Source organism: Chiloscyllium plagiosum, unplaced genomic scaffold (assembly GCF_037043375.1).
Source record: "Chiloscyllium plagiosum isolate Xiang-an unplaced genomic scaffold, Cpla_swu_hap1 HiC_scaffold_14, whole genome shotgun sequence".
Classification (NCBI taxonomy): domain Eukaryota; kingdom Metazoa; phylum Chordata; class Chondrichthyes; order Orectolobiformes; family Hemiscylliidae; genus Chiloscyllium; species Chiloscyllium plagiosum.
In genome coordinates, this window is record NW_028270152.1 from 11,148,460 (window position 1) to 11,161,977 (window position 13,518).

Genomic DNA, 13,518 nt, shown 5'->3' on the forward strand with positions numbered 1-13,518 from the left:
AGGGCAGGACTCCTAGCTAAAGACATGCCGTGTGTACAGCTGGCTGTGCGTTTGCCTAGGGTTTGATAAAACAATTCTCTCAGGGGTTACCAGGGAGTTGTACAATCCTAATGACTGCACTGTCAATGTAACAACCCAATGGTCAAGAGATCCATTGTACAGATCTTAATGATTTTAAGGGGGGAAAAAAACGGCCTTGCATTTACATAGCATCTTTCATGATTTCAGGATATATCTAACTGCTGAAAAGTGCTTTTAGAAAGCAATTAATCAGTATTGCAGTACAGGAAATAATTTGCACATTGCAAGGATCCCACGACCATCAATCCAATAAATAGACAGGTAATCTATTTTCTATTACTCTGGTGTTATTGCAGAGGTAAATATTGGCCAGGACACCAGGGATAACCCACTGATAGTGCTACAGATCTTTTGCACCCACTGGAGCGAGGTAAGTGGAACGTTGGTTTAATAATTCACCTGAAAGTCAGCACCTCTGACAGTACAGCACCGGGAATATCAACCTAAACTATAACTGGCTTTCCATAAAAGACAAAATCTTATTTCAGAAGTACAGTACATTATACTGCTTTAATAAACAGCAGCTTCTTACCCTTATGCTTTAACCCACAGCAATTCACTAAGAAATCAAATCAAATATATATTTAAGAAGCAGCTGACAGTGATACTGTGTAAATATCTGATGGGCACCATCAGAGCTTTCTAACACCAATGTTAGGCGCTCACAGTGAGCCTAGGCACCAGGTTGTTCGAAACCTTCTCCAATAAAACACTGAAAATGTGCAAGTACATTTTGAGGTGTTGTTGGTTGCAGATGGATGAGCTTTGCTCCAGACATGTGACTTCTGCCTGCAGTTACAGTCACAACACATCAACCATACATTTAAAAGTCAGTGAAACTTTCCCCATAATCCACTGACCTCACTTCTGTTTACCCCACCTGGATTCTACCCAAGTGATTCTCACTTGGTAAAACATAATGAGGCTCAGAAACAAAATCAGAAATTGCTGGGAAAAACTCAGCAGGTCCGGCAGCATCTGTGGAGAGAAGGCAGAGTTAATATTTCGGGTCGAGTGACCCTTCGTGATAACTCAGCTCATCCCCTTCTTTCACCCATTCTATAAACCAAACCAGATTTGGAAAATTTCCTCAACGATATTGACAAACAGACTTTTTTTTTAAAGGTCAACATTGCTTACATGATTACATCAGACTAGCTTTTAATTCCAGACTTTACTGAATTCCAACTTCACCATCTGCTATAATGGCAAACGTACGTATCCATGTCCCCCAAATATTAGCCTGAGGCTCTGGATAATAGTCTGGTTATGTTACCACTATACCACTGCCTCCTAGTTTTAAGATGCCCACTGTCACTCAATCAATAGCTAAAGTAAATGCTTTGGTCATTTAATTAATTCCTCTTTGTGGTAGCTTGCTGGATACTCTCTGCGGAATTCTTACATTACACAGCAATCACACTTTAAAACTACTTAACTGTATGGGGGTGGAATGTCCTGGGGTTGAGCAAAATGGTACATAATATAAACAAATATATATTTGTCTTTCCTTTAACAGCTGAGCTCAACCCTCTTTTTACCCAATAACTCTTTTTCTAGCAGCATTGCTGAGAAGGCTAGCATTTATTACACTTTCCTCAGTGCTCATAAAAAGATGCTGTTACCTTCTTAAACCATACTGCTTGGATTATAGCTTCTCCGAACAGTTTTGTTATGACTGAGTGGTCTAAGGTCAAAGGTTTCCTTTCTTGAAGTTACAACAGTTATAACAAATTATATTTACGTAGCTCCTTTAAAGTAATAAAACACCCCAAGGCATTTCACAGGAACATTTCAAAACAAAACACAAAGCCAAGCCACACAGGGAATTATAGGTCAGAACTCCGAAAGGCTAAATAGAAGTAGGTTTTTGAGGTTTGTCTTAAAGGAATAAAGAGACTCAAGTCCTGTCTACCCGACGTAGAGAAGACCACATTGGGTGCAAGGACATGCAGGTCCTGGGCCTCCTCTATCGCCAAACCCCAACCACCCAACGTCTGGAGGAAGAACGTCTCATCTTTCGCTTGGGATCCTGCAATCACACGATTAATGCGGATTTCACCAGTTTCCCCATTCCTCCCCCCCCCCCCCCCCCCACCTTACCCCAGTCCTAAGCCTCCAACTCGACACCACCCTCTTGACTTGTCCATCGTCTTTCCCATCTGTCCACTCCACCCTCCTCTCCGACCTATCATCTTCTCCCCCACCTTCACCTACCTATTGCATTCTGAGCTACCATAACCCCCAGCCTCACCCCACTTAGCTCTCAGTCCCCAGCTCACAACCTCATTCCTGATGAAGGGCTTATGCCCAAAATGTTGATTCTGCAGCTGCTCGGATGCTGCCTGACCTGCTCTGTTCTCGACTTTAGATTAGATTCCCCTACATTATGGAAACAGGTCCTTCAGCCCAACCAATGCACGCTGACCCTCCGAAGAGCAACCTACCCTGACCCATTTCCCTCTGATTAATGCACCTAGCACTATGGGCAATTTAGCATGACCAATTCACCTGACCTGCACATCTTTGAATTGTGGGAGGAAACCAGAGCACCCGCGGGAAATGCACACAGACTTGGGGAGAATGTGCAAACTCCACACAGACAGTCGCCCGAGCCTGGAATCGAACCTGGGACTCTGGTGCTGTAAGGCAGCAGTGCTAACCACTGAACCATTGTGCCGCCCAGGAAGCAATGTAGAAAGGTGCAGGAAATCCAAACCAAAGACCGAGGGAACTGAAGATGCAGTCATCAATTAAAATATTTACAAATTAATTAGGTAAATAACTTAAAAATTAGAGGAATTAATATGTTAGACTGGAGAAGATTACAGAGACAGAAATGAGGAAGGCCTTGAGGGATTTGGAAACTAGCAAGAGAATTTTAAAATCGAGACATTTCTTGGCTGAAGCCAACAGAAGATAGCAAACAGAGTGATAGGTGTTAAGATATGGAAAATATTAGTGAACCAGATGGCTTGCTATGACAACTCTCTAGTTGCATGGACCCCATTACTGAAACAAGATTTTTCATTCTAAATTTAAGTAATCAAATTTAATTTCTTCAACTACTGTAATTGAATTTGAACTCATGTTGCTCGCTGACTAATTCAGACTTCTGGATAACTAGTCCAGTAACAGAACTACAATGCTGTCACATCCATGCACTCTAGCTAGTGGTCACCACATCAAAAATAGGACAGAAAAGCCAGAGAGATTTTCATTTCTCTTTACCACTAAAGTGTCCCTCTCTGCCAGAGATCATCAATGACCAGATGAGAAACTGTAAGGTGCAATCTCTCATTTTCCTTCCTCTCTTTCTCCTAAAAATACTGTTGTTTCTAATTACAGCAAGCTGAGCTCCACAAATTTTAATCTGAACAGTCAGCCATATAGCAAACCACCAGAGAATAGAATGGAACCAAGTGAGTACAACAAAGTCATAGTAAGAATAGAAACACTTGCATCAGACTTTTAAATATCTGTGAAGCTGATGCTGTATTTCTGAACATGCTGGAAATATTCCACTATATTCTCAAATCAGTAAATTTACACTGGATGGTTTATTTGCTCTCTCTGACACTATGCTTACACAGAATAAATAAATTGTGTTGGGAGGATGAACAGGACAGTACACCTGACATTGGGAAACAGACAGTAGATTGTTCAGCCCTTCCACCCAGTTCCAACATTCAATTAGACCCACTGTGTATGTGTTCACTGTGTAACTATATTCACTCGACTTTGGTAATAACATATAGCTGTAATGTGCACTTACCTCTTCAACAGCACGCTTACACTGGGATACATCTCTTCATTTTGGGCTCCAAACTTTGCCAAGGCACTCACAGCAGCTGCAAAAATGTTAGAAAGAGGAAAATACAGTTCCTTTACTTGGGTTTGGAATCCAGCAAGGTGCTTTCAAACCACACACTTGAAGTCTACAGGTACAGTGAAGGTAAAATTCAGCACTCCAGCTTCAACATTTGAGCTAGTCCAATTGCCCTTGTATTGTACCATTGTGATTTGCTTCACAGGAACTCCCACAACTGCTCCTTGCCTCAAGAAAAAAATCCAGGAGAAGACAGGTTGGCTAGTCCCATCATTCAATTTGACCTCCTTTAAAATATATATAGTATATATAGGGAGGCAATGGCCCAGTAGTATTATCACTGGACTGTTAATCCATAGACACAGATAATGTTCTGGGGACCTGGGTTCGAATCCCACCATGGGAAATGGTGAAATCTGAATTCAATACAAATCTGGAATTAAGGATTAAACGATGACCATGAAACCATTTTCAATTGTCAGAAAAAAACCATCTGGTTCACTAATGCCACTTTAGGGAAGGAAACTGCCATCCTTACCTGGTTTGGCCTACACAGCAATATGGTTGACTCTTAACTACCCTCTGGGCAGCTAGGGATGGTCAATAAATGCTGGTCCAGCCTGCGGTAAACTCATCCCATTAATTAATAAAAAGAAATACAAACAGGTAGGTAATATTATATTCTTTCTTTCTTTCTTCCTCTGTGATCACCACCTTCTGAGCATTCTTTGGCTCATACTTTTTCAAAAAAAAGAAATATCTTTTATAAGCAGACACAAAGTGCAACTCACCTGCTCGGACCTCTTCGTTCTCCAGGATGACCCGATTATAGATGAAGCGAATGTACTTTGAAGGGTTGGGTGTCCTGGCTCCTTCCCTCCCAAGCAGGTGAAGGATGCGGGTGGCCAGGACTGTAAACTCACAGTCCTCAATGAACTCACAGAGGTGAGCCAGCCCAGTTTCCTTGCTCTCTGGGTTGTCCTCAATAATACAGATGATGCACTCCACAATGGCACGCTTGTACTCAAATCCACCCTGAAGGGAATGTCAGAATTCAGAACATGAACTAACTTTGGATTCCTCACTGCTGAAGAATTAAATGACAGTCACACCATCTGCTGGTTGCTGATTAACTAATTTGGAAAGGCCCACCCCTGGAAGGCAGAGAGATTTAATATTGTAAGCCACTTATCTGAACGCCCCATGAACATATATGGATAAACATTCAAAATGGTGTAATGAACCAGAGTTGAAAAAGAATGTCTCTGGTGTCTTATTTTCACCTGCTCCGCTTTATTCTCTGCAACATGAGCATGGTAATGTGGGAAAATAGGATCTTCCAATCGTGTAGCTCAATAATTGGATTAACAGGGGAACTGATCAGCTGTTGGGAAAACATCCTAACACATAGTTTAAACAAAAATCACACTTTCTGTTGCTGTCCTGAAGGAACCTGCTTTGGACATAACCATATATAACTTAGTGTAGATAAGTGGGGACAGACTCAATGGACTAAAGGGCCTCTTTGGTGCTGTGTGACTAACTAGACTCCATAATTTACAAAGCAGCAAACTATACGTTTGAATAACGTTCCTAATACACTCAACAAGATGCACACCATTTCCTTCTGTATTTTTAAGCCAAATAATATTGCAGCTGTGGGATATTAGATTAGATTAGATTAGATTACATTACAGTGTGGAAACAGGCCTTCGGCCCAACAAGTCCACACCGACCCGCCGAAGCGCACCCACCCATACCCCTACATTTACCCCTTACCGAACATTACGGGCAATTTAGCATGGCCAATTCACCTTACCTGCACATCTTTGGACTGTGGGAGGAAACCGGAGCACCCGGAGGAAACCCACGCAGACACAGGGAGAACGTGCAAACTCCACACAGTCAGTCGCCTGAGGCGGGAATTGAACCCAGGTCTTTGGCGCTGTGAGGCAACAGTGCTAACCACTCTGATTAGGTCAACAGGATTTATCAAGTTCTTTATCAAATTTCTGTTAAGATAGCAGAGACCAGAATACCATGTAATGTTAACAGGACTGTGGGTTAACCACCTCACAAGGTGATTTTTACCCCACTGGTGTTGTAATCATCATAATTCTGAACACCTCTATTAAATCTCACATTAACCGTACAGTAGGTAAGGATAAGAAAAAAAAAATTGAACAATGGGGTTCAGTTTGAAAGGGGATTTTGACAGAACTGATTGAGAAAACTATTTGCACAGACCAGAAGATCGGTAACCAGAGGACATCAGTTCAGAATAATTGTTAGGGGAACTGGCTTGCGAAGGGAAGGAGATTTTCTTTTTGTTTTAAAATGCAGTGAGTTACAGGGTTCTGGAAGGCATTGTTTGAAGCAGTGACTGCAGATACAATAGTAAATTGCAAAAGGGAATTGAATATGTGCTTGAAACTAAAAAGAAAAAATTGCAGGTCTGTGGGGAGAAAGTGAGATTAATTGGATAGGTTTTTAAAAAAAAACAATACAGGCATAATAGTTCTCCTTCTCGACTTTAAATTTCTGCAAAGTTCCTGAGCAATTGCAGTCAAGTTGCTATAGTCCCAGAGGATCATAGGGCTGTTCTCTCATTAGACAGAGAAAGATGATTGGTGGTGAGTTTAACCTGAAAGTCATCACATCTCAGGCGAGGGATGAGGTTGAGAAGGAAGGACCTTCATAGTAACCTCAGCCAGTGCAAGAATCGAACCTGCACTCTTGGTGTCACTCTGCAGCACAAACCGTCCAGCCCATTGAGCTAACCGAATCTTGTAAACTCTGCTCATAATGATCCAGGACATTAACAAAAGTATTTGTAAATAAAGGGTATGTTTTACAAAGGAAGCAGTAATTTTTAAGTATTCGATCTTAAATTAACACACCTCTTCCCGCAGCATAGTGAACAGGAAGTTCATCATCACAGAGTGCTTTCGTGGGAACTTCTGGCACAGAGTACTGATGGCTTGCACCACCACCACCTAAACACAAGATCATTGGAAGAACATCAAAGAGCAAGCCAGAGGAGTATTCTTTCCAAACATGGTTTTTGCCTTTAAATCAGAAACAAAGCGCTTAAAAACAAGCCAAATCAAACATACAAAAGCGGCTCAGGCTAGACACAGGATGTGAGCGGAGAAGGGATGCCGCAGATCTGCAGGTCAAAATGACTCTCAAGCACCAGAGATGAGGGCAAGAATCAAACCTAATATCTTCAAGATCATGAAGGAATTGCCAGAACGACGAGTGATGTGCCTCACACGGTCAGCTGTCACTCAGCATAGAGCACATCCACTCCGAAGTCAGAAAACTTATACCTAAGCTGATCTTGTCAATCCCATTTCTGCATCCTTCCCAGAGCCGCTGGATTTCCACTCCCCTCCTGCCTTTAGGTCCCAGCTCTGCATTGCTGGATTTCCAATCCCCTCCTGCCTTTAGGTCCCAGCTCTGCATTGCTGGATTTCCACTCCCCTCCTGCCTTTCGGTCCCAGCTCTGCATTGCTGAATTCTTCCAAGTCCTAGACTGCTGTTTGTTTCTGAAATCAAGCACAATCTATTCCCCCAGTGGCCTGGTAAATAAGTATACCACAAAATGTATAACGAGGCACAGAGTCTGTATTCAGTTCTACACCAAATGTGCTGGTTCTACTCCTAATACACATGAATTAGGAGTAGAAGCTAAGGTCTTAGACCCTGCTTTACCACTCAGTAAGATCCTGCCTGACCTGATTACTCCACATCCCTGACTGCTCCTGACAGAACCCCACCTACTCCTGACAACGTTTCACTCCTTGCTTATTGAGAATCTGTCCACCTCTTTCTTCAAATTTTCCAAGGGCCATGGCTCCAACACAATGAGGAAAAGTATTCCAAAGACTCACGACTCTCTATGAGAAAGACATCCTTCCTTAACTCTATATTAAATAGGCAACCCTTTGTTCTAGATCTGTCCAAAAAGGGGAACCATCTTTTTCACATTGCTGGAACCCAATGATGTGTAACACTGGCAACAGATCATGAACAAAATGGAGGGTGAAAAATATTACTATATAATATATAGGTTAATTGAAGTAGGTATGTTGGAAATATATGACGCAACTTGATATGCACATAGAGGAAATAACAGAAGGATATGGTGATAGGACGAGATCCAATAGGGAGTAAGTTGACTACATCTGAAGCATAAACACTGACATAGAAACCCTACAGTGAGGAAGCAAGCCATTCAGCCCATGGATGCCACATTGACCTCCGAAGAGAACCCCTTCCAGACCCACCCCTCTACCTTATCACTGTAACTCTGCATTTACCATGGCTAACCCACCTAGCCTGCACCTGGTTGGACACAATGGGCAATTCAGTGTGGCCAATCCACCTAAACTACACATCTCTGCACTGTGCGAGGAAACCAGAACACTGGAGAAAATCCACACAGATGCAGGGAGAACGGGCAAAATCCACACAGTCGCCTGAAGGTGGAATCGAACCTGAGTCCCTGGCGCTATAAGGCAGCAGTGCTAACCACATAGACCATAGCTGGAGCCTATTCCTGTGCTGTCAATTCTTTATCAAACAAGAACATTCCTTTCTTTAATAATAAAAAATATAAATCTGGTAAGGATGCCTGGGAATTATCAAAAATTCTGGAAATGGGTGAAAATGCACAAGATTACGGAGCGCCATCAGTGAATAGGGAGGTGGAAATGGTTACCTTGAACTCATCTGAGATTTCTGACATAAAAGAGGAGATCTGCTTCATGAGACGGTCAATGCTACTCTCACTGCCCGTTTTCAGCAGCGTGGTGATGGCGAGTGTGGCAATGCTGCGGTTCGAGTCGGTCACCAGGTTTTCCAGATCCAGGTTGCACGCAGTCACAGCTGATGGATGCTTCATCGCCACCTGGAAAACAAGCAGAGCAGCAACTTTAAACAAAAAACTCAACAGCCCATCAGCGCACTGATCTCCTCCCCAGATGAATGCCACTGACACTGAACGCACGTTGAAAAATTCCAACAAAATAAGACAAATTCAATTCGACCATCATTGGGGAGGGAATGACCCAGTGGTATTATCGCTAGACTATTAATCCAGAAACTCAGCTAATGTTCTAGGGATCTGGGTTTGAATCCTGCCAGGACAGATGGTGGAATTTGAATTCAATCATAACCTGGAATCACGAATTTGCTGATGACCACGAAATCATTGTCGATGGTCGGAAAAATCCATCTGGTTCACTAATGTCCTTCAGGGAAGGAAATTGTCATCTTTCACTGGTCTGGCCTACATGTGACTCCAGACCCACAACAATGTGGTCGACTTTCAATTGCCTTCTTAAATGGCCTAGCAAGCCGGTCAGTTCAAAGGCAACTAGGGACTGGCAATAAATGCTGACCAGCCAGCGATGCTCATGTCCCACGAGTGAATAAAAAAGAACAAATGTCATGAGGAAGAGTAGGGAAATGGGACTAAATAATTAGCAGCTTGCAAACTGCTGTCACAGGCACATTGGGCCAAATGTCCTTCTCCTGTGCTGTATGATTCTGTGATTCTAAAGGCAACTGTTTAAGTAAGGGAGCCACCTCTGTAGCATAAAACATTAAACACTTATGCAAGATGAGACTTAAACATAATACCTTGAAATTAGTACGCTGATAGCAACAGATTATTAACTCATGGAAAATAAATTTACATGAGATAAGACCGTAAGGCATAATTAGACAGTTTTGTCTATCTAGTCTGCTTCACCATTCCATCATGGCTGTTATGTTTCTCAACCCCATTCTTCTGCCTTCTCCCATAACCTTTGATCCCCTTACTAATCAAGGATCAACTTTGTCTGTCTTAAATCCACTCAATAACTTGGCCTGCAGCAATGAATACCATAGATACATTACCCTCTGGCTACAGAAATTTCTCCTCCCCTCAGTTCTAAAAATTGTCCCTTCACTCTGAGGCGGTGCCCTACGGTCCTAGCCTCTCCTACTAGTGGAGATATCTCCATGTCCACTCTATTCAGGCCTCGCACTATTCTGTAAGTTTCAATCAGATCCCCACTCATCCTTCTAAATGCCATTGAATACAGACGCAAAGTCCTCATTTGACAATCCTTTCATGCCCAAAATCATTCTTGTAAACCTCCTCTGGAACCCCTCCAACGTTACCACATCCTTCCCTAGATACAGGGCCCAAAACCGATTACAATATTCCAAAGAAGATCTGTCCAGACCTTATACAGCCTCACCAGTACATCTCTGCTCATGTATTCTAGCCCTCTTGAAATAAATGCTAACAATGCATTTGCCTTTCTAACTACCAACTGAGCCTGCATTTTAGAGAATCCTGAACCACAACACCCAAGTCCCTTTGTGTTGCAGATTTCTGAAGCCTTTCCCCATTTAGAAAGTTAAAAATCACACAACACCAGGTTATAGTCCAACAGGTTTAATTGGAAGCACACTTGCTTTCGGAACGTCGCTCCCATCACCTGATGAAAGAGCAATACTCCGAAAGCTAGTGTGCTTCCAACTAAACCTGTTGGACTATAACCTGGTGTTGTGTGATTTTTAACTTTGTATACTCCAGTCCAACACCAGCATCTCCAAATCATGTCCATTTAGAAATGCCTCTAATCTTCCTATCAAAGTGCATAACATCACACTTGCCCACATTATTTTACATCTGCCACTCCTTTGCCCACTCTCTTAGTCTGTCCAAGTCCTTCTGCAGTATCCCAGCCTCCTCAATGCTACCATTTGTATCATCTGAAAACTTAACAACAATACTCTCAGTTCCTTCGCCAAGATTATTAATGGATAATGTGATTAGTTGAGATTCAAATACAGACCCCTGCTGAACTCCACTATAGTCACTGGCTGTCATTCTGAAAAAGACTGTCTGCTTTCTGTCAGGCAGTCAAAACTCTATCTATGCAAGTACCTTGCCTCTAACACCAGGGGTACTGGTCTTATTTAGCAGCCTCCTGTGTGGCACCTTATCAAAGGCTTTCAGTAAATCCCCTCAATCAACACCAACACAATAGATTATCTCATAGCTTGTTTAACTGAGAGTTTGCTGTGCACAAATTGAAGGCTGCGATTTTTACCACAGCTTTCATTCGCTGAAAACTTTTTAAAATGTCTTACAGTTAGGGAAATGTGTTACAAAAATGCACAACTGCTTGCTGAAAAGCAAAGAATTAATAACTTCAGAAAACTGTTTTATGACACTAATCATTAGCTATGATAGCAGTAACTACTGTGGGATGGTTACAGTTCAGAAAGTCAATGACCACCAGTTTGTTACAGCAATCGATAACTAATCTCATTTCCGTCCTCATTCTCTGCATTTGATCATTCCATTTTATTGTTTATCTGCTCTTCCATTATGAAGATGCAATGATCTCTGCCTCAAGTTACTCAGTGGGAAAGTATTATGTGCCCCAACATCCCATAGAGCACAAACTTTCTCCCATGTTTTATTTATCAGGCACCGCATCACTGAATTCCAATCCCTGGAAATCATTAAATTAAATCTTTGCGCAATTTAAATGAAAGTTTTTTTTAAATCTCCTTTGCTCCAGCATGTCTCCATAACTATAGGTCCCCATCACTGGCATCAACCACTCAGCATAAAGAAAACCTTTGTGCCAACGTGCAAATATCACCCTTCAAATCTCCTCTTACCTTATTGAGTGTCCTCACTGCTGCATATCGCAGGGCTGCCTTAGGCGAACTACAGAACAACTGTAGCACTGCAGGGAGCAAAAAAGTTCAGAATGAAAGGCCACATAAAAAGCAAAAATTTACTGCATCTCACTGCCATATGGTCATCAGGAATTTGTTAAACTTAATGCAAACCTAATCACAGACACTGTTTGTGTAGGGTTGTGAGATAATAATATGATCCAATGTTCGTAAGGCAATCAAGAAATTCTGGCAAAAACAAAGTAATAAAAATAGAGCAATACGGAATAGTTTGCATTGTAAAATGTAGAATTTGCCTACAGTTCTCCAGACAATGGACTATTATCCTCAGTCATACTGTTAGCTCACAGATATCCTAGCCTATATTCTTCAAACTTCTGACATTTTGTCCATCCTTCATCGCCTTAGTCCCACCATTAGCAGCCTTGCCTTTAGCTCTCCAAGCCAGAGGTGCTGGAATTCCTTCCCTTAAACCTCTGCACTTCCCTTTTTCCTTAAAGGCTCCTTGATTGAGCTTTTGGTTACCCATCGAATAAGTTTACTAAATTCTTTTTCTGATAGTTGGAACCTATCAAGACTTTTTACCACATTAAAACACAAATTCTTATTGAAGTCGAGAAAGTGAAGCACAAGCTATACAAGCACACTGGAGGAAGCAGAATGCTTGGTCAATTTTCTCAGGTCCCTTTTGCGAGGGTGAACAATTGGGAGACCTCCTCGTGAACCTCTCAGCTTTACTAAGAGGGTCAACATTTCAATCACTGAGCCAGAACAGAAGTTATTCTCTAAGCATTTTCACCTTTACAATATTTATTCAAACTATTTTTCTTGGCTTTCACACACTTACCAGAGACAGCAGGAGCCAGTTCTTTAGCTGTACAGTTTGGCAGGTTGACAATGGCAGAGGCTGCTTCATAGACTACCATCTCATGCTTGTTCCTCATGCAGTTCTCAATGAAATCAAATAGAGGACTGTCACGGCTGAGAGAACAACAAAACAATCTATTAACACCCTGTTGATCAACAAACCCTTCTCTTGGAAGTCCAGGAATTTAAAAAGGCAAACTTGGATTTCAGAATTGAAAAAGGGTTGCACTTCTGCAGAGCACAAGCAAAATTAAAATAAACCTTTAAAGGAAAATGTAGCAGCACCACGTGCAGCATATACTCCAGGAGTCGGGGCTGCCTCAACTTACTACCACTCATGTTTTCTCACCAAAGGCAACCCGCATAAATAACACAATGATACCCAGAATTCTTAAATATCAGGACAGGTTGTCAGAATTTGAACCTACTTCTTTGGAAAAGAACACTATGTGGGATGCAAATGCGTGCTCTAAACACTCGTCCAATCGTACACATTTGTACTCAGTTACAGAATATTACACTCCTGATGGGACCAGCTCACTGCACACTGAACAGCTACTCAACAGCATGCCAGTGTGTGTCTGGTGCAGACATACCACATCGTATTCTCTCTGTCATAGTAATCAGACCTCTACAAAGCAGCTCTTCCATATTTTCCAATAGCACTGGCAAATCTCAGAGTCACAATGATGTACAGCACGGAAACAGACCCTTCAGTCCAACCAGTCTATGCAGACCAGATATCACAACCAAATCTAGTCCCACCTGCCAGCACCCGGCCCATATACCTCCAAACCCTTCCTATTCATATACCCGTCCAAATGCCTCTTAAATGTTGCAATTGTACCAGCCTCCACCACATCCTCTGGCAGCTCATTCCATACCTGTATCACCCTCTGTGTTGTCCCGTAGGTCTCTTTTATATCTTTCCCCTCTCCTATGCCCTCGCGTTCTGGACTCCCCCACCCCAGGGAAAAGACTTTGCCTATTTACCCTATCCATGCCCCTCATAATTTTGTAAA

General features: G+C 42.2%; 1 protein-coding gene across 2 annotated transcripts in view; it reads right to left on the reverse strand.

Annotated features, from left to right (window-relative positions):
* The window catches only part of LOC122558821 (coatomer subunit gamma-1), a 76,131-nt gene that overhangs the window by 24,499 nt on the left and 38,114 nt on the right, over positions 1-13,518 (reverse strand). For both annotated transcript variants that reach the window (XM_043707622.2, XM_043707621.2), the window contains exons 10-15: positions 12,477-12,610; positions 11,609-11,676; positions 8,637-8,825; positions 6,811-6,906; positions 4,702-4,945; positions 3,857-3,932 (exon numbers count right to left, since the gene is read on the reverse strand). In XM_043707622.2, coding sequence (XP_043563557.1) covers positions 3,857-3,932; positions 4,702-4,945; positions 6,811-6,906; positions 8,637-8,825; positions 11,609-11,676; positions 12,477-12,610 — 807 coding nt within the window. The remainder of the gene's footprint in view (positions 1-3,856; positions 3,933-4,701; positions 4,946-6,810; positions 6,907-8,636; positions 8,826-11,608; positions 11,677-12,476; positions 12,611-13,518) is intronic.